Source organism: Cornus florida, unplaced genomic scaffold (assembly GCF_030987335.1).
Source record: "Cornus florida cultivar Cherokee Brave unplaced genomic scaffold, ASM3098733v1 CherokeeBrave_3.0.0_Hap2_Chr10, whole genome shotgun sequence".
In the NCBI taxonomy this organism is placed as follows: Eukaryota; Viridiplantae; Streptophyta; class Magnoliopsida; order Cornales; family Cornaceae; genus Cornus; species Cornus florida.
This window is the reverse complement of record NW_026775580.1, coordinates 114390954-114413845: the sequence shown is the minus strand read 5'-3', so window position 1 is coordinate 114413845 and position 22892 is coordinate 114390954. Positions and strand designations below refer to the sequence as shown.

General features: G+C 35.2%; 1 protein-coding gene across 1 annotated transcript; it reads right to left on the bottom strand.

Moving 5' to 3' along the window:
* Nucleotides 1-12860: 12860 nt before the first annotated feature.
* Nucleotides 12861-21237, bottom strand: LOC132277355 (protein S-acyltransferase 24). The gene is made up of 13 exons (XM_059779207.1): nt 20660-21237; nt 20032-20172; nt 19485-19597; nt 18248-18327; nt 17942-18105; nt 16934-17072; nt 16694-16793; nt 14995-15052; nt 14713-14790; nt 14511-14609; nt 13939-14017; nt 13668-13816; nt 12861-13411 (listed from the first exon to the last, which is right to left on the bottom strand). The coding sequence occupies exons 1-13, from the start codon at nt 20939-20941 to the stop codon at nt 12980-12982; spliced, it is 1914 nt and encodes a 637-aa protein (XP_059635190.1). The 5' UTR covers nt 20942-21237; the 3' UTR covers nt 12861-12979.
* Between the last annotated feature and the right edge of the window lie 1655 nt (nt 21238-22892).

Here is a 22892-nt window from a genome sequence, read left to right as displayed (position 1 = left end):
ACTCTAGGCATTTCAAATTTTTGGCTCACTTTGGGGATTTTGGGGCTTTTCTACAATTAAGAGGTAGGGGTGCTCTAATCCACAATTTCTTAAATTTCATATGAATTTTTCCCTTAATTTGTGTAATACCCCTAATTTTAAAAGGACAGTTCTGGAATTTAATTATTGTATTTAATTACGTTTTTATTAAATTAATTGTTTTAATTGCCTGTTTATTTGTTTTTATCTGTTTAATTGCTCATTTTATTGTATTAATTGTTTTATGTGTTTAGTTGTGAATTTGTTGGTTTAATGGTTTCATTGGATTTAATTAATTATTTGAATTTTGTGACTTGTTTAAGTGTTGTAATTTATTTATTCTATTTAATTCTCTAATTGTTTATTGATTGGGTTTAATTATTTGATGAAATTGTTTTCTTTAAATAGAATTAATTATTAAATGATTTAATTAAGTAAATGAGTTAATACGTTAGTAGGATTAATTAGGATGTAACGACCCTCACCCTGGCCAGACACAATATTGTCCGCTTTTGGCTCACCCAGACCAGAGACTTCCCAGGGGGTCACCCATCCTGGTACTACTCCAAGTTAAGCACGCTTAACTACAGAATTCTGATGGGTTCACGGCCATCACGGCTTTAAAACGCGTTGTGTCATAGAAGGGTGTTGAATCTACATATAGCACTTGCCCCATCCATACCCAGACGATGTGGGATTGTGCACCTGTAGCTCGCCCAGTGTGGTAGCCTACTGGTGCCCCCTGCACACGCTCACACACACCCGCCCACAAGGTCGCCACAATCACCCCCCCTTGGGGGCCTAACGTCCTCGTTGGCCACACTTCCGGCTGGGTCAGGCTCTGATACCATTTGTAACTACCCTCACCCTAGCCAGACACAATATTGTCCGCTTTTGGCTCACTCAGACCAGAGACTTCCCAGGGGTCACCCATCCTGGTACTACTCCAAGTTAAGCACGCTTAACTACAGAGTTCTGATGGGTTCACGGCCATCACGGCTTTAAAATGCGTTGTGTCATAGAAGGGTGTTGAATCTACATATAGCACTTGCCCCATCCATACCCAGACGATGTGGGATTGTGCACCTGTAGCTTGCCCAGTGTGGTCGCCTACTGGTGCCCCCTGCACACGCTCACACACACCCGCCCACAAGGTCGTCACATAGGGTTTTGGTTTTAGAAGTCACGTATGTAGCCGACATAATTAAGCATTAATTAGGTTTCATATGGGCCAACTAAGGATTTAGTTTAGGGTTTAAATTAAACTAGGGTTTTGTGTAAACTTATAAACCTATAAATATATCTGTATAAGGCGGTCAAGAGTTTAGAACCCTAACCACGTTGTGGAAACAGAAGAAACAGAGAGGAGGAAAACCAAAGAGGCGCCGGGAAAACTTAGAAGAAAGACGTTGAGATTTCTGAATCGAGTCTCACAGGCAAGTTTTATAACTAGCTCTACCTCTTTGACCTGTGTTCTTTACATCCCTAACACAATCTCAGGATGAAATAAGGATTAAAACAAATCTGGTTCGCATGCTTGCATTGTTTAATAAACATATGTTTATGATCTGTTAGATTATTTGTTTTACAGTGTTGTTGTTTTACTGTTTTGTTTTACTTAATTCATGATTTTAAGGATGTCAATTGATGGATTAAGAATTTTAATAGTTCTAAAACATAATGGGAAATCTTAAAATTAATCTGGGACGCAGGGCTAGATATCTGAAACAGTATTTGTTCTTGTATGGATTTTAATCCACTTAGGAGTTGTTTTGTGTAACTCTTGTTCCAATTGAATTCAATTAATGAATGATGAATTTAAATTACGCTGGAATACCCTAGGACTTAGTTTTAAATCAACAAGAAACTTGGGTTGGAGGAACAAAGTTGCCGGAGTTGGAGAAGAAGTTGAACAGTATGATTTCTTTTAGGTGCATGTTAATCGTTTTTAAATTATTTTATTTAATTCTTGTTCCCACTGAATGTGATTATTAATCAAGGAAGTTAATTAACTTTTGAACACCCAAGGACTTAATTTTAATCAGCAAGAAATTTAGTTTGGAGGATCAACACAGCCGAACACCGCCGAAATTAGAAAAACGACGCACAGGGGAAGGAGCCTGCTCTATTTCAAGTAGAGCAGGCTCAATTAAAAAGTGGAGCCGGCTCTACTTGGTAGTGGAGGCGGCTCCACTTTGGGTGGAGCCGGCTCCTTTGTGGGTTTTCATTTTTTTTGGTTTTCTGCGAGACTGCTAGCTACTGTGCTTGGGTTAATGGGTTTCCAGGGGCAACTGAGAGTTTAATTAGAGGTTCTCAGTAATGTTTAAATTCTACTAAAACTTCAGAAGGCATGAAAATATATATTATACCATAGAAGGTTAGTAGAAGGGATGTTATGAAACTATTAAGAAAGTTTACATGGTTGCCATGTGCGGATGATTCAAGTTGTGTAATTTTAATTTAGCAATTGAATTAGGAGTTTGATATGTAAATCATATAACAGGGGTATGGGATTAAGCCTATTAACTAATATAAATTCAGTTAATACTTAATGAGGAACTAGTTGATGGTTACCAAAACAATTGTTTATGTCAACTTGTGGGATGTTGTGGAGTAATTACAAGTAAGCATGTAGATACTGTTAATGTTATTATTATGCTTATTGTGAGTTACAGGATGGTTATATTTATTCTCTGTATTTAAAATATGTTAGAGAATCAGGTACTGGATGTATTGAACAAGCATGCTAGTTAAACATTCTTGTTATGCTTATGGTTGGGTATGTTGATATTGATATGTTATGCTGTCATATATATATTATCAATTCTAGATGGATGTTTTTGTATGCACCGGTATGGGACGGTGACATACTAGGGGGATTAGCTTAAAAATGTTAAGTCCAACCTACTCTGGAATAAGGGATGGATTAACTACAAAAGTTAAGTCCTACCTATCTTCTGTGTCAGATCAATAAATAATTGAGTGACACTTTGGTTTGGAATGGAATTTAAATATATTTTTATGATGCCACGATATGAGCCTGAGTCTCAGAGTCGTTGGTTAGGGAGCGTATATGCATTGGGATGCATAGCTGGCTATGATGGTTGGATGTGTACCCTGCTAGGACTAGGTAGTCATGCCCACCTTTGGGTGCGCTTTCGCATGGTGCCTACTAGTCAGGTTGAGACGAACCTATAGTCCAGTGAGAGTCCTATAGTGTGATTATATATATATATTTATCTACGGACTATTAGCTATTGTTGGATTGGTTAGGATGTACATGCGTATCGGGTCTCTACTTGGGTAGTAGTAGTATAGAACTTGCATGTGGGCCTGACCCACTCATCATTTTTTAGGTATCGGACATTTCCAGTCTAGAGCTTGTTCGTGTTAAGCATGGACGATCTTCCATTCTACCGACGACGTAGGACTTCTTTCCAAATATTAGATTTGGATTTTATTTTCAGTTTTTACTTTCATTCAGTTTGGGATTTTTATTAGGGGTCCACTAGAGATGGATTCTCGAGTTGTTAAACTGATGGAGTTTTGGATTATCAGATTCTAAGTATTTAATTATAATGGATTTTACTTTTAGTTTCTTCCAGCTTAAACTTTATTTATTAAATTCATTTTGTCATCTGTGTTCGTATTACATATTAATTGTTTGATATTTCCCTCGGGTTTGGGTTTGGGCCTGATCAACCCGTGTCTCGGATCCGAGGGGTATCACAATTTGACTCTAAGAATGCTTAATTTTAATTATGTTGATTATGTTTGTTGTGGTTGTTGGTATTTAAGGTGATAAAGGCATATTATGTGTTAAGTGAGCTTATGAATATGATTAAATTCTTGTGGTGAAGAAGCATGCTTAGTGTTGATGTATTATATGCTCTATGATTTTAAATTACTATGAAAAATGATGTTGTATTTATGAAAATAAATGATTTTATTTTATGCCTCATGTAATTAAGTTGTTAGATTCGCGAATTGAAATATGTAAAATGCCATGATTTAGAAATATGAGAATGTGATATTGTGTGAAAATTCATGTTTTAAACATGCCTAAATGATGTAGATGATATGTACAAAAATTTTATATTGTCATAGCATTGAAGGAATTGCATAATTCATGCATGGCCATTGGGATAGTAAAGGAAAAAATTTGTTTTAAAAACAAATGAAATTGTTTTTAGAAAAAGTTTTTGAAAAGTGTTTGTGAAAACCGGACGCCTAGGAGGCGCCTAGTGATCCGTGGTGTTAGTGTGGTCTAGAAAGGAGTATGGTTGAGCTAACTAGGCCGGATGCGACGCCTTGGAGATGCCTTGTGGTCGTAGATAGTCAGTCAACCCTCCATTTGTGACGCCTTGGAGGTGCCTTGGGTTGGATTAGACTAACGGTTTGGAAGTTGAAACGGTATTGTTTCGGAAATGGGGAGTGATATTGCATGGCATGACATTGCATTGGCATACATTGTATTATTGGTGGTTAGACGACTTGCGTATGTATTTGTTGATTATTATCGTTACTTTACTTGTTTTTCTCGATATATGATCTCGTTCTCTCGTATCCTATTCGTTGAATGGATTCATGGGGTCTTAAGAAGGGTGTCTTAGACGCTTCCTACTGAGCTTTATGCTAACCCCAACATTTTAACATTTTTCAAGTCACGGGAAAGAAGTGGTTGATGACGTTCCTCCACAGGTTTTGAGGGGTTAGTGGACTGTTTTGGCATATTTTGTAGTGATGATCTCATTATTATTATTATTATTATTATTATTATTATTATTATTTTATTTTTTTATTTTTATAAACCCTGGGATGACACATATACTATGTATTGACATAGGAAAGGACAATAGTTTCCTTAGTTGACTTCGGGTTCGGGTAAGAACCCGGTTAGCGATTCGAACCCTTGGGTTCGGGTCGTTACAAAATTGGTATCAGAGCCTTGGTTCGAAAACCAGTAAGACGACGGGTAGAGGCCTATTTAGGGCTGTGTAGAAGGTGGATTGCATTGTTTATGTGCTTATGTGTTAAAGTATTCGTTATCTGAGAAGCATACTTACTTGCCTAATTGTTTATGTGTTTACGGTTTTAAAAGGCATGCCTATTTACTAAGTGCTTACGTGTTTAAATTGTCATTATATGTAAATGAAATGTGAAAGTATTTGAAAGTATGTTATACATGATAAAGTGAAAAATATGTGATACATGACGGTGGCAAGCAGTAAGCACTGTTGGTGCAATTTTCTTTTATGCTAATGTGACAAGTAATGAGCCTAATATGTGCAAACATGTCTCATTTGGTATTGTGATGGTTATTAGGCATGGTTATACAAGTATTTTTTTTTTATAAATGAAAGACGGGATGTTTGAAAATAATAATAATAATAATAAATAAATAAATTTAAATGATGGGACATGATTGTATCATGGTATGGGATACGGTTATTATATATATATGTATACATGTATAGGAGTATGCAGTTGAGTATGAATGGTTGTGTGAGTTTTGACCTGAGTAAGCGAGGAGCTCGGTTGCTCCAGGCTTATTTGGGGTGCCGGTTCTTATCGAACGAATGGGTTGGATTTCTAGCTCTTGGATTGAACTATGCAGTATGTAGTCATTTTGAGCTTTTTGTTGCATTTTGTGTGGTGCTTAGAGCGTAACTTTAGAACGGGTTCATATTTTATGGCACGATATCTGTGTTGTGTGTGAGTTTCATGCATCGGTGTGTGGGTTCTTGTGACAGTGGAGGTCAAGTGCACGAGTGAGGGTTTTGTAAGAGAAATGTATGACCTTAGGAGTTTAGTGTTTGTGACTTAGGTCACGATTTAGAATTGAGGTTCTCTTCGAACCGATTTGTGGTATGTGTCATAGAGGTTGCTTGAGTCACGAGTGTAGTCTATGGGTTGTAGACGTGTATTTTAGGTATTCTGGTACGGTCTAAGGAAGCATGTTGGTTTTGATTGTTAATGGGACTTGTTGGACTCTGAAGGTCTAGGGTAACATAGGACTGGTTGCGGGATGTGGATCATTTCGTAGTTATGTAAGAGTATGTCTTAAAGACTTATTAGTCAAGGGTGATTCCCATTTCGGGAAGATACAGGAGCATGTTGCGAGTAATTAACTCTCGGTGAGTTGATTGCATGGCTTGGTGGCTGAGCGGGATTATAGGTTGTCACAGTTGTCGAGAGAGTCTCGAGGTGGTGTATAGTGGACAATTTTAGCTGTGTAGTGTAGGATTGCATGATAAGGTAGGTAGTATAGGGTCATTGGAGTACTGGGTCATTTGAGGACTACGTGAAAGAGGATAAGTACAGTGTATCTAATGGATTGTGTTTTTGAAATTGAAAGTTGTGGACTAGAGTTGAATTTTATGTTGTGTCTAGGGTACGGGGAAGTAGTACATGTTGTTTAAGGATCTGAAGAGATAGGCAGATGATTAAAATAATTGGAACGAGGGTGATCTTGTAGGTCTAGTTGGTAGCCCCATTTGATTTTTATCGGGGTCAAGAGTGTTCTGAGGAACCGTGAAGAGGGGGAGGTAGTGACATTGAACTTGGGGTATGAAGTTTTATTGTTTAGGCACGTAGATTATCTTAGGATGAGTGGTTTGAATAGCCAAGTAAACGTTTGTGATTGATTGCCTCGTTGATAGTTTTAAGGTGATAGTTGAGTGTTGAGCATTCTGAGACTTGTGCTCAATTTGTTTTAAGGATTTGTCGACATGGCATTATCGTATGGAGGTTCTTTCCTAATGGTAAATAGTGGTTGTTATGGAAGGTATCGAGAGTAATGCTTATTCTTTTATTATCATAGTGTCATCGGTTGAATTGATTGGTGGTGACTTGGTGATGTGGTGAGATGAGAGGTTTGAGTTTTCATTCGAGGATGATGGTAGTAGAGGCGTTATGGTGTGATGTTTAGTATTGATGAGCAGAATGGTTTGGGGTATGATCAGAGGGTGGTTTGGAGATTATAAGTTGTTTGTTGTATGTTTTCAAGTAAGTGATGGAGGTTGTGCATCAGTCGAGGTGATGGTGAACAACTTAGTCTTTAGAGCCTGTAAGGACGATGTTGCCAGTTAGGCACCTTTTTCTTTTGACGAGTCAGTGGGTTGTTGTGACTGAGGTCACGAGTTGAGTGTGCACGGTGATCGATGTAGTATCGTCTGGGAAGGTAGTGATTGAACGGACGGTAAAATGTCATTTTTATGGCATAGGGGTTGTCATTTAGGAATGACGGGATGCAGTGTCCGATGGGTTATGATCGTTTCTAGTGTTGGTGTGTTGTGAGCATTAATGTTCTTGTCTGATGGTTGTGTTGTGAGTTGTATCTTAATACTCGACGAATGGGTGGTAGAGATTTGATTGGTTTTGGTTAGCATGGGTGTTGCGGGTTGAGTTCGTAGTTCTGTACGGGTATCCATTTAGTTCTTCTCTTTCTGTGTAAGGAGTATAGTTTCTCTCAGGTGAGATTGGGTGTCTATGGTTGGACAGTTGGTATGTAGCATGTGACAAGGTGTCGGGTGCATTTAGGTCTGAGTCGTCAGTCTCTTGTGAGAGCGGGGTTTGTTACCCTTTCCATTTGTTATTGTCCTGGCAAGGACGTCGTTTGTTATGAAACTTGTACTCCATCTAGGAGTTGTGCGTTTTTGTGGGTGGACGGATTTGTGAGCAGTTTGTTACGCTGTTAAAGTTCATTGATTGAGGTCCTGATTAAAGGGGTTGACTCACTCCCACGGGGGGAGGTGAAGTCTTCAGTTTTTGTAGTGTTTGTTTTGAGTGTGGTTTTGACTGGTAAGATGTGAGGCACGGGTTGCTGAATAGGGGTTGTGTTTCTGATGTTTAGTACTAATGGTGATGGTTAGGAAATGTGTCGCGAATCGCAGCTTAAGAATAATTAGGTGATGTGATGTGACTCATGTATTTGGATGTTTTTACAGGTGATTGATTTTAGTAGTGTCTTGAGGACAAGTGTTGGTATTGTTTAAATGTTTTGCAGCTAAAGCGTGATTATGGGATTCCGTTGAAGAATTGTAGGAATGATTGACCTTAGTTTTGAGGTTTCAGGCATGAGATAGTCGCATTGTGTGTTTTGACTGGGTAGGAATTGAATCGAGTAATATTATGAGTTGTTTACCTGGTGTGGATGTTATGAGGAAATTAGGGATCTTTAATGCTGGTTGATGATTTTGACGTTTGGTGTCGTGTTACTTTTAGCTTATAATGATTGTGTGATTGAGGAATGATTGTCGTGTTGCTTTTAGCATGTTGATATGTGATTGTATAGTTGTTGAGGTTATATAGAACAATAGGTGGATAGTGAGTGGATCTTTTGCTTGTTTTGTGGACTGTGTGGGGATGTATTTGAGGTTTAAACCTGAGGACAGGAACGACATCTGTGTTGAGACCGAATCAAGGATGAGAATGGCCTGGCCAACCATTTCTCCTGAATTATTCCCTCTTTAGCACGATGTCGGGTCAAAGGTCCATTTTTGTTTTGGGTTGTCAGGAACAGTGAAAGTACGGTATCACGGGTTGTGTCGGTGTGACAGTGTGGATTCGGATGGTTTGTTTTGGGTGACGGTGTGTGTTAGGTAGTACCAAGTGTCTGGTAAAGGGTTTGCGGTTTGATCATTAATTATCGAAGATTTTGTTTTGAGGATTTGGGTTCTAAGTATAGGATAGTACGTTTTATTGCTCTGGTGACTCATGATTATATAGTCATTGAGAGATTCATTATTTAGTCATCTTGAGGATGATAAGTTTAGTGATTGCCACTTGGTATGGTAGGTAGTCATTGTACAGGTATATAATAGTGTAGTTAAGTGTTAGGTAGTAAGTGTTTGGTCTGACAGGGATGTGTAGATTAGAGTTGAGTTTGGTTATGAGATGGACGGGGTTCCTTGTCTGGGGTTTTGTATGTCCTTTTAGGGAGGAGTTGAGACAAGATATCGTCATGTTCGGTGGTCTTGTGACAGTTCTCCTTGGGCTTTGGAACCTTGCGTAGCAGTGTAGAGTGGGCCGATGTCTGTTTTGAGTCGAGTATAAAATCCAGCTAGTTTGTGTTATGATGTCGTGAGTAATGAGTACCATCAAAGGGTGGTGAGCATTGTATTTTTGCGGCAGTGGTATGTGATGCCTGGTGACGCCCGGTGTCAAAGGTAATAATGTTGGTGAGTCCATGGTTTTGGGGTTTTGTGAGGTGTTTTCGGGAATGTGTGTGGTCGTGGGCCTCCTTTTTTAAGGAGGGTAGATTTCGAGCACGAAATCTTTTAAGGAGGGTAGGTTGTAATATTTATGATATATATATATATATATATATAACAAATAATGTTAAATGTTATTATAATTAGGCCGTGGGACCCACATGCATTTTTAGTTATTAAAATGACCAAATGTCATTTTACAGACCACATTCTCTCTATATGCTGCTACGGTTTCTCTCTCCCTCTCTGGTTTCTATTTTCTTTTTTCTTTTCTTGCACTAAAGTCTTGATTTCTCCTTCATCATTGGGAATTTTTGGGTGCCGTTTGCGGCAAATCGAAGAGCTTGGTGAGATCTTCAAGTGGGTGTAAGCAATTTCAGTTATGGTGCACTCTAGGGATTTCAAATTTTTGGCTCACTTTGGGGATTTTGGGGCTTTTCTACAATTAAGAGGTAGGGGTGCTCTAATCCGCAATTTCTTAGATTTCTTATGAATTTTTCCCTTAATTTGACTCTAAGCATGCTTAATTTTAATTATGTTGATTATGTTTGTTGTGGTTGTTGGTATTTAAGGTGATAAAGGCATATTATATGTTAATTGAGCTTATGAATATGATTAAATTCTTGTGGTGAAGAAGCATGTTTAGTGTTGATGTATTCTATGCTCTATGATTTAAAATTGCTATGAAAAATGATGTTGTAGTTATGAAAATAAATGATTTTATTTTATGCCTCATGTAATTAAGTTGTTGGATTTGCGAATTGAAATATGTAAAATGCCATGATTTAGAAATATGAGAATGTAATATTGTGTGAAAATTCATATTTTAAACATGCCTAAATGATATGGATGATATGTACGAAATTTTTATATTGTCATAGCATTGAAGGAATTGCATAATTCATACATGGCCATTGGGATAGTAAAGGGAAAAGTTGTTTTAAAAATAAATGAAATTGTTTTTAGAAAAAGTTTTTGAAAAGTGTTTGTGAAAATCAGACGCCTATGAGGCGCCTAGTGGTCCGTGGTGTTAGTGTGGTCTAGAAAGGAGTATGGTTGAGCTAACTAGGCTGGATGCGACGCCTTGGAGATGCCTTGTGGTCGTGGATAGTTAGTTAACCCTCTATTCGTGACGCCTTGGAGGTGCCTTGGGTCGGATTATACTAACGGTTTGGAAGTTGAAATGGTATTGTTTCGGAAATGGGGAGCGACATTGCATGGCATGACATTGCATTGGCATACATTGTATATTTGGTGGTTAGACGACTTGCGTATGTATTTGTTGATTATTATTGTTACTTTGCTTATTTTTCCCAAGATATGATCTCGTTCTCTCGTATCCTATTCATTGTATGGATTCATGGGGTCTTAAGAAAGGTGTCTTAGACCCTTCCTACTGAGCATTATGCTCACCCCAACATTTTAACATTTATCAGGTCACGGGAAAGATGTGGTTGATGATGTTCCTCCACAGGTTTTGAGGGGTTAGTGAACTATCTTGGCATATTTTGTAGTGATGATCTCATTATTATTATTATTATTATTATTATTATTATTATTATTTTATTTTTTTATTTTTATAAACCCTGGGATGACACATATACTATGTATTGACATAGGAAAGGACAATAGTGTCCTTAGTTGACTTCGGGTTCGGGTAAGAACCCGGTTAGCGATTCGAACCCTTGGGTTCGGGTCGTTACATTAATATCCATTGTTAAATTGATATATTTCTTTGGTGAAATTTATTATTATATATATATGTTTATGTTTTAATATAATATCTTTTGTAATAATATTATGTGTAGAAGATATTCAAGGTAAAAATGTAATATATACAACATTCAGATTTCAGCTTTTACATTTAACAAACAATCTTAATGAATTCAGTGTTTGAAATTAATACTATATCAAACAAGTTTACAAGTTAATATATTCAGCACTTAAAATTTCAGCGCTTAAAATTCAGTACTTGAAATTTCCAGTGCTTAATTTTCTGAATTCATTAAGATTGTTTGTTAAATGCAAAAGCTAAAATCTGAATGTTGTATATATTACATTTTTGCCTTGAATATCTTCTACAGATAATATTATTACAAAAGATATTATATTAAAACATAAACATATAGTATATAAAATAATAAATTTCACCAAAGAAATATATCAATTTAACAATAGATAGTAATATTTAAACTGATTATAAAAATTTCAAAATCAACATATAATTTATGAAAATGAATTATTTATGAGAAGGAGATTAGAATTCACGCACAAATCATTCGATTTTTATTTATATAGTAGATTTGCATCATAACAAAGGTGTGATGTTGTTGATTATAAACTTGAGTGAACCATGCAGTATATATATATATATATATATATATATATATATATATATATATATATATATATATATATATTGTTGAATATTATTTATATTTACATTATTTGAGAATGAAAAGTACAATGAAACATTTGAGAAATAGGAGTAAACTAAAAGTAAAAATCAATCGAATGGGAATAAAAATGCAAAGTGGCAATAAAAAGTCCGTCAATATGTTTAATTTCAAAAGTAATATTAATATAATATTTAAGAGCAACCTTCACTATTACTTCGGCATTATCATTGTCTTCTCTTGGCAGCCGGATGAATTTGATCTGATCAAAATTTTTTGCTTCCTGCATAACAACAGAACAATAGGTTTCCATTGTTTCATCTTTGGTACCATATTTCCCAGTCACATGCCTAACGACTAGCTGCAAATCATTAAAAGCAATTAAACTCTTGACCTTCATTTCTTTGGCTAGTCTCAGACCTGCTAATAATGCTTCATACTCTGCCTCATTATTAGTTGCTCTGAACTCAAGTCTGATCGCTTGACACAGTGTTGTGCCTTCTGGGGTCTGCAGTTTGATTCGCACTCCTGCCCCCATTTGGTTAGAAGACCCATCAATGAAGAGCTTCCACGATTGATCCCCGAGGTCTTCTTCCACATCTTCTATATTGCATTCGAGTAGGAAATGAGCCACTACTTGGCCTTTTATGGCTGTTCGGGGTTCATATGTTATATCAAACGAGCTTAATTCAATGGCCTACTTTGTCATTCTTCCCGACAAATTTCTCTTTACATTTACCAATGATATGATCACCCGCTCAGCCTTTGAGTACCTTCTCTCCAGATCAGCCATTGTTTTGCTAACGTAGAACATGGGAATTGCTTGATTGGAATCCTTTGCGATAAGCGTTACTTAAAATTTTGACCTATTTTAAGTTACTGCGTAATATTTTAAGCAGTAAAATAAATGTTATCAAATATGCTAATTTTAAAAATTCATCAAACAGCCCAACTGAACAGTACTGAAAAAAAAACACAAACTAGAATAATAATAATAATAATAATAATGAAAAAAAAAAAAACCGTACGGTATTGAGTATTACGTGTAAGTTTTAGGTCATTTCACTCAACCATATGGTATATAATAATGAATCATGAACATTATAACCAAAAAGATGTTTCCTTTCCCTCGCCTTTTCTATTTTCAGCCTAAATAATTACTGTTGTAAACCAACTGCACATGAATGCCACGGAACAAACACACACAGCCAAATCTGGAAAACAATGCGTATGCACCACACAACTAAACAATGATCAATTGAATTATAAAAGCTAAACCTGCTGTATGCTTACACACAGTTACTGATACAAAACATGGCACCAATTCCAACCACTACAAGCAGTGTTATATCATGAAGCCACCACAGAACGACTAGTATTCCGTCCCAAGCCAAGACCCAAGCCTATAGGAACAGAATCGGATCTGCCATGGTTGTTATTATGGCTACAGTGGGAAGAATGAACATGACCTTGATGGGTTTTTGTGGTGGTGTTATTCACATTGATCACCACATGGCTATTTCCATTGGTTTGATGAGAATGGCCAACTCCATTTTGCAGGGTTGAATTCCTAGCCATATGCATCATTCCAATCCCCTCCTCAGATTGAGCTGCTGATTCTTCATTATGCTCCACGTCTTCATTGTACCCATTGATCAAAAAATCTGAACAGTTCTTCTTCAACCCATGATCATATGGATTACGGAACCGACCACCTGCTCCTCTAAGGTAGCTATACCGCATTGCATTCGCCATTTCATTTGTTGTAATGTTGCGGGAAATCTAGAGCAATAAAAATTCCATCATTACAAATACAAGTAAAATACATCTACAATATCTTTCAGGGAAAAAGCTACACAGTTGACTCATCCATCGGATATAACTCGGCAATTAGGCTTCGGCTAATTATCGGCACCTATTTGATCTAATAAAGTCATTTTGTTTCACACACATTACGAGAAAAGATTCAGACATGCATCTTCTGAGGATTAATTGGCAAACTTACAAAACATATTTTCAACCAGGACTTTAGACATACCTGAGAAGCTTGTACAACAGTTAAGACAGCCACACCAGAAAAGAGGAAGAAATCTGCAACCAGAAATGATATGGCACCGAGATGCTGACTACCAGCATGGCTCATCCATGCTCCAAAAGAAGATGGAGCCACTGGATCAGTCAAAACTCCTGAAAAGAAAATTAATAAAAAAACAAGCGGGTGAAGAAACCCAAAAGATATATATAAAGAATATCCACTAGTGACTTAAAAGTGGCTCAAAATATTACCATTGAAACAAAAAAACACTTACGTGTAATGGTGACTGCACCAGTTATCAGCATTGCAAAAACTTCTAGAATAAGAAACAAGAAGAAGTCCCATTTGTTTTTCTGCGATTCACATTGACAAAGTATTAATATTCTGATAAGAGCAATGTAAGAAGAAAGAAAACAACATTTATCTTCAATGAAAGCAAAAACAAAGCAAAATTCATATTGAGAAGAGGACAGGGGTAAAAATTTGATACATGATAGTGAAACCATATCAACTTATTTTCATATATATGGCATAAAGCCTTAAACATAGAAACAAGTTAACAGAATCATCAGAAGACAAAATTCTCAATTGACTCTCCACACAAGCATATATTATTGTATATTTGCACATGTATACATGCAAGTGAATGCTTATTCATCGATATAATTATGAACACAAGTATCCAAGCCAAATGGGAAGTCATGAAAAGATGTTTAATCAGTCAAGATGGCCTTATATTCCTCCTATATCCTATATTATGGTTTTCATATATATATATTTCCTCAAGACATGAAGATTCAGGTAAAAATGGAAAAATAAAGATGCAACTCATAAATGTCAAATCACCTTGCCAACACAGTTAGATACCCAAGGGCAATGATGGTCAAATTGTTCAACACAACGATCACAGGTGGAACAGTGCTTTGCACGAAGAGGCCTGACAATCTAACAAAAAAGAAATAAATGAAATCACATCAGAAAGTACTCAAACAAACAATCATTGAGTGAATAGCACGTGAAGGTAAAAACAACCACAAGTAAACAGCACCTTGCATGTTGCACAGAGCTGAGACCAATTTCCAGCTAGCAGAGCAGGATTATTTATCTCAATCCTCAATAAAGGTTCCTAGCGACAGACAAGAGTGATCACATTAAACACACTAGCAACCCATTTAATAAAACCACTAAGCTTGCAAAATAAAATATACAGCAAAAAAATAGCCAGAAATTTCAAAAGGAAAAGAAGTCCGAATAATGAAATTGATGTGAGCCGAAGCATGGATAAAGGTAGGATATGAGAGATTTAAACGAGAAAAAAGAAATGGCTTACGTCATCTTTCATATTTTGTGGATCATGCACATTCATTTTGATGTAACCTGGATCTTTGCTGAAAACAAAAAGACCAACAAAGATTTAGACAACAATAAATGCAAGAACTCATATCCTAATGAATTTGACTATGAAATATAAACATTCGCAGAAATTGTATGTAAAAGCAGATTCTTCTATTATCGATATCAAGCTGAGTTTCACTTGAATTTTACCTATGCGCTATGCTACATGGACCCTGGTACATAGTCAGGTGTCATCATGTCGGTTGGTATAGGTGTCGGTTGGTATACGTACATAGTACATATTACCAAAAAGTTATACTATTTTGATAATTTTCATTTATTTTACATTAGAAATGGTCTTTAGATGTAATATAAAGCATGCAACGGACACTTCACTTTTTTTAAGGAATAGTGTAACTGAAAAAATACCAAGAAATTTTTATGTGCAATTATAATAAACTTGAATAATTGATGTGTTCTTTTGGTGTATGCCCAATCAGACTTGTTGGCCACATATCTTATCAATACACCTAATTGTGTCCAACACGGACACTTTACTCAGTTAGAAGAGTTGGAAGGCAGAAGCAAAGCAACATTTCAACAGTTCTATCATCCATGCCACCACCACCAGCAAGCATGTACCAACCAAATCCCCCAACACATTCAAAAAATACTTTTAACAATAATAATGCTGTTGTTTGCTTATAACCTGTTAGACATTGAAGTATCACACTCAAGGACCACACAGCTGAAGTTCAGATAATCATCCCCAAGTAATACTTTGAAAGACGTCATTGGAATTAACTGTCACAAATTGAAGCCCTTCTGGGAGACCAACAAGGAGTCAAGTAGTCAACTAAAATAATTTGATTGTGTAGGCAGAAGATCATTGACAGCAAGATTGAAGATGAGTACTACATTAGTGATGGTAGTTTAGAATATCAAGGCAAGAATGCATAAAAAGTGTGCCTTGATAAAATTTATGAGGAAAATTTGACCAATTCAGAAAAGAGGGCAAACAGATGACAGTAGTGTAGCAACATAATAAAGTGAAGGCAACTTCACTGAAAAAACAACTTCTGCCTAGTAAATCCCCGTATTATTATAATGCCCAAACACATCATTTACATGTTAGATAACAAATAAAAACTTCATAAATTTGGAACAGGAAGAAAAATCATTTGGAAAATAGTCAAAGAGAATACAATGGAGAGACCAGAAATTGAATGGCAAGAGTACGTGAAAACAAAGAACCCTAACATATCTCAGTAGGGAAATTAAAGAAGTCTCAAGTAAAATCTTCTCAGGAAGGTACCAAAAATCTAAGCGTTCTATCAATAGAACCATCTCTGAGAACTAAAAGGAATGGAATGGATGTAGAGGTCAACTATAGTGACAGAACAAAAAGGTCAACTTGGTTCTCTAATGAAGCGAGCCATATCTTTTTTTTTTTCGGAAGGTTAAAAGGAAATCATGTACAATGTCATTGAGAATTAAGGTACATATTTGGCAGGAAATTCTATATTTTTGGCAGACTTCCCCTAACAGAGAAATAAGTAGTCTAAAAGATTGACGGGGAGATGAAATTATATTAACAATATACGCCATTTTTAACTCATGTTCCCAACCTACAAAAATAAGTATTCAAAAACTCCTTCCTTTAATCCTTATAGACAAAAGTCTATAGAGCGCACCTGCTACACCTATAAAACAGAACTAGACCAGCAGTTGCAAGGAAAACACCCAACCATGCAAGAAGGCCAAAACCAGCAGTTAGCTTTGGCAGATTCGAAGCTGCAGCAAAATAAAGAGAAAATTATTAAAGATAGGTCACCAGTAGCAGAAGATGGAAAGCACAATACCTTATATAAAAATAATAATAATAATAAATAAAAGGCCAATTAAAGATTACACACAAAGATCAGGAAGAATACCCATGATAACCGAATGAATATAGGTCACAAGTAGCAGAAAGATTATGCACCAAAGCATAGGTGCAAGACCTAATTTCGACAGTTGACCAAGACGGCTATTCCCATCACAACGTTTGTCAAGCAACCTTCTAGCATTTCCCTGCAGACTCAGATTTTTCAATAAAATAAAATAAAGAAAGCATGATTCAATTCCATAAAATTCTATGTCCATGTTATTCTCTACAAAAATCTGAAACCGTAATCCAATGTCTTCCAAACAAATGCAGTGGATGTTAAACATAAAAAGACCTGCCTATAGGATTGCATTTAAAAGTTCATTATGGATGACCCATTTATCTATGCCCTTTAAGCAACCGTAACTAAAGACAACACACTGATCTTTATTACAAGCGGCTTGGAAATTTCCAAGATGCAAATACGAAAAAAATTCCACATATTCCTGTATAGTTATTTCAAGCTCTTGACCTTTCAAAAGAAAATACAGTATCTGAAGATAAGTTGATAACCAGGAGACATGACTATAACTTTCAACAATGATTACAATTCACAAAATTCAGTAAGAAATAGATATAAAAAAAAGTTTCTTGAACTTTAAAATATATGTAAAAATTAATTTCAGTAAATTAAACTTGGTACATGCATAAAACCATAATATGGATGAGAAACAATTCACCTGTATAATGAGTTCAAACAAGATTTCAGAAGTGCAAGAACTTAAAAGAAGTTCGAAAATGCAGAAGGATATACAAAGGCATTAGAACTTAGAAGATAACAGTCCCAAACAACTAGTTCTTTTAACTAGTGGGCAACATAGAGGTTTGAATATGTTACGCTCTAGGTATTGTTGAAGTGAAAAACTTTGCTTAAGAAGGTTTGCTGTTGAACAAACTCAACTCCCATAAGAAGGTGCCCTTACCTTCTATTTTGATGAAAAGAAGGTACCACATTTCACAGAAAAGTAACAAACTACTTAGATAATTGTAAGTGCTCTAGTTAACGAATACCTACAAGGAAAAAAGCCACTTGTCTGTGATTTTTATCAGAAGCAAGCTGTGCCGGTGTAAGGCCAGTATTATCAGTCACCATCAGGTCCTCCTTCTTCCCAGCCTGCACCAGGACTGTGCATGCTTCTAAGTTCCCCCTAATAGCAGCCCAATGGAGAGGAGTACAACCTAAAATTATGAAGAGAGAAAAAAAAGTGAGAGAGACACACTTCCTGTCAGGTTCTACAGAACTGTACCTTGCTCTTTATAGCTGCAAAAATGTAAAATTTTCAGAACAAAAGATAATTTTAAGACTAAACTGAGAATTTACCCTCTTTGTCCTGACGTCCCCTATATGCATCCAAAAAAAGGAGAAGCCGTATACAATCAGCAAAACCTTTATATGCAGCCCTACAGTTCACCATAAATAATCCATCATTGGCTCAATTACTGAATAAGACGTGTGAGAAGATTTATTTGTTCAAAATTTATTAATAGTGATTGCAGTGAGATATCTACATCTGCAATGTTAGCATATGCACATATTAAATTTTATTGACTTGAGAGGGAAAAAAGAAGAATGAATCATCACTGATATTGTTCACAACAAAGAGATGTGGCAGTGAATTGCACATGCAGGTATCACCAATAGGAAATTTACCATCCATAAATACAGAATCCATATTACATGCAATAAATAATACAGTGGCATATTTTCATCCACATGGAGCACATCTAAATCATTTATTATTGTTTATTTATTTATTTGTATTACCTCGGACATGTTAGGCTAGTTAAGAAACGGATAGAATTGAATATGTTTCATGTAGAATGTGAAAATTTTGTCCGAAAGAAGATGATGTGGTACATGAATGTTTAAAATCTTTTTTGTAATACAAAAGGAACATGTTAAATCTTTACAAAGCTTAGCTTTGAAAGAAAATCAACTATCAAATCAAAAAGCATTAGCTGTGTTCCTTCCATTCTATGTTCATTACACAGGATCTCAAGACAAGAACTTACAGATCTGTGGACGTTTAACCAAATGGATGAAGATCTTCATATGCAAATATCTTAATTTCCATCAATTCCAAGGTATTTAAAATAGAATTCAGAACCCTCACAAAAACACGAAGCTTGATAAAATCTTGTCTTTAGCTACAACACTCCATTATTCATTTGAATATCAAATCATTTGAGTATCAAATTTTAACCAATGAAATGCCCAGTTCTGAATAACAGAGTTTCAGAAATCATAGAGTTGGAACAACCAGATTTCATCAATGGCGACTCATGATTCTAATGCCTATGGCAGGGAACAAAGTTAAAATTTTCCAAACAAAAACAGTAAACATGACTCATGAGAAGTATTGGAATTATACGCTCATTAGCATGGGTATTTTCGATGTCTAATTTTACAAAAAAGTGTGAACAACAAATACAACTAATAAGAAAGCTACAAAGTAATCTACATATACATCCATAAAATTGAACAACTGACTGAAGACAAAGTAATACTTCTTCATTATCAATAAAGATCAATAAGGTATAGTCAAATTTCCAAGTACCAATGTAAAGGGCTTCTTCCATCATTATCAGGAACATCAGGATCAGCATTCCATTTTGTAACAATGTGATAAAGGAAAGCTGTCTGACCATATTGTGCTGCAACATGTGTTGTCTGCAATTAAGCCAAATTTGACATTACAATCAATAGGCAAGTCTTTCACGAAGAAGAAAACTGGAAGGTTGGTTGTTTTGTGTGTGGGGAGAGAGAGACTTAAAAAAATAAAATGGAAGAAAAACTATGTATTAAGGGATAAGTTAAGGTATCTGGCCTATAGGAGTATTCAGCTATAAGCCAATATGGCGTATCAAAATTGTACAACTGGTTCTGAGAACCTATGTTGGTATATTATAAAACCAATTAATTGCCCAATATTGAGTCCAACATTTGTAAGAACAAATTTCCATTTTAAAAATGATATTAGGCATGTTAGCTTTTTTCACATAATGTTTTCACCTGAAATACCTATTAAAAGTACTCTAATCTGTTTCTTAAAAAACTAAGCAATGGCTCAAGACAAAGAATGGGTACAAAAAAAAAAAACAAACCTGATATCCATACATGTCCCCGGCATTCACCCGAGCACCCTCTTGGAGTAAAAGCTCTGCAACCTGTATTGCGCCCCGAACCGCACTCCAGTGTAATGCAGTTTGGCCAGTATGATCCGCAGCATTGACATCTCCCCCATGCTGGCAAATGTTATTACCCAATAATTGTCAATAACTTCCATATCAAAAATAATAATAATTAAAAGAAACGAAAAAACTATATTCCAATTCAATCAATTCTTTTCAACTTACAGCTAAAAAAAATTAGAAAGATAAATTCTCATCTATTATCTGAAGTATACACAACTCATTATATGCACGTATCCACAACACAAGATAAAGCTTTAGAAATAGATAGACAAATGTCATGGCTGTGACTAAAGTATTGCAAGAAACGGACTTGATTATCCTAAAAAAGTAAATTGAACAAATCAAATGCACAAATTTGTGGCTTTAACTGAAATCTCAGAGGTCTAATTACCCTAATAACTATAGTTAAAAATACAAAAGCACATATATGTAACTAAATAAAAGTCTATATAAATACCCACATATGTGTACATGATGTACCCATGTACACGCAAGCACATACATAGAAAGAGAGAGAGGGATAGAGATTTGATTCAACCTCAATGATATATTGAGCAGCAGCAGTGCGATTGTTCAGAGCAGCCCACTGCAACGCATAGTATCCAAGGCCATCGGGCTCGGACACGGAGCAACCCTCGCACTCCACCAATCTCTGCAACTTCTCCAAATCTCCATACGCCGCCGCCGTGTACACGTCGTTCCGCAGACTATCATCCTCCGCTCCTCCACTCCCGCTCGCCTCTCCTTCGCCTCCACCAGCCGCCGCCGATTCTCGATCTCTAGATTCGACCTCGTCAACGACCTCGATCTCCGACGCCATTAAATTAATACTGATTTAATTAACATTCAAAGGCATTGAAATACGCCAAATCGATACAAATAAAACGATTAACAATATAATACCAGTGAATTATGTACAATAATTCTATTATATATTTGTATGTATGTATTGAAATGGGAGGTTCTAGGGTTTTTCTTGAAAGCAGGTGTAGAGGAAGAAAGTATAGAGAGAGAGAGAAAAAGAGAGCCCGCGTTGACTGGGGGTTCGGTTGGCGTTGGGCTCTCCGAAGATACAATAGAAACCAGAAGCCTATGATGAATTATCCGAGAGCTATTTTGAAGATTTCCTGTAATTTTATTTACATGGTGTTACTTCAAAATCATGATTATTGTCAATTTCGTGTTCATTAATTTAGTTGACTAATTAAAGAGAATTAATTATATCAGAAAGGAATTTTTTTTCATAGGACAATAAGCACAAAGTTGAAGGAATGATGTGTTTAGGCAATATATTTTTTTTCACTTTTTAATATTTTACTTTTCGTTACTCCATTATTTTAGACGTGCATACTACATAGGCCCTCCAAATTCTCAACTTTGCATTTTCAATGTGTCCCGGTCATGGAATTGTTGTTGAACCAAGTTTATTTCAACCATAATAATTTTAAACTCTAAGAATTTGAGCAAAATAGAGAATTGAAGAATTTTAATATGTTAGTACACCTGTGAATATGATTACTCTTATTTTAAAATTTCTTTTAAGCCTCAGTTTGTTTTGACGATTTTTCTTTTTCAAGTAAAATATTCTTTTATTTTTACTATTGAGTCAATCGGACGGGACATGTAAAATAATTTGTCGAAAATTTATAGATAAATTATTTTTGTTAAATTTTAATATATATATTTTTGTAAATATTTTAACAATTAAACACCAAAAAAATAAAAATAAAAATATTTTTTAAAAAATATTTTACATCCAAGTAAGCGGAGTCTAAATATGTGTTAACCATTAAAAGTATTTTTAATCACTACAAATTTTAGTTTAGAAGAGCATATTAATAAAATAAATTTTCAAAATTAAAAAGGTTTTCATATTTAGGGTAAGGCTCTGTCAATTTTATTCTCACAATTTCATTAATTTTTTTTTTATTTTTTTATATAAAATGCTATTACTAAATATAATAGCACTCTTTTAAAAAACATATATTATTGTAAAATTAATTTTTCAATAATTTTCTTATCAAACAAATAAAAAACTTGAAAATTATTTTATACAAGAGTAATGCTATAATAAGAGTGGTCTTGTAATTAACTCTCCTTATTTAATTACTAAATTGAAATATTTATTAAATGATTCATTTGATTTTTCACAATTCTAAAAAAATTATCTCAATTTAATAGTTAAATAAGTATATATTTTTGTCTTTCATCATGGAAGTATGGACATTATTTGTCCAATCTGATTATAAGATAATTTGGAACCGAATTATGTCCAATCTGATTATAAGATAATTTGAAACCGAACTGTTTCTAATGGTTTTTTGAAATAAAAATCTGAACCATTAGCATATAGATCATAACCATAAATAACCGATTGAGTTCGGTTTTTATTATTTGGTATTATTCGTGCTAATCCAGATTTCAAGTTATCATACAATTTGTTTGTATATTAGTCCGTACCTTATTATGCCTTATGTATGTATATATTTATGATGCTGTGAAACTTGCATTAGCATGATAATAATAAGAACAAAAAAATAGATTCTATAATAAGTAATTTATGTAAAAATTTTAATGGTTTGATTCGATCATAAAACACTTAGAAAGTTGAAACCGAAATCAAATTGTAATATAATGGTTCTTTAATTTCAGAATTGAACTGCTACTAATTTCAGAATTGAACTGCAATGAATTTTTGGGCACTCTAAAATGAGATGGCACAAAAGATGTTGCTTGACCCGGTCCTAAATCATAGCAGCTTTTAAATTAGA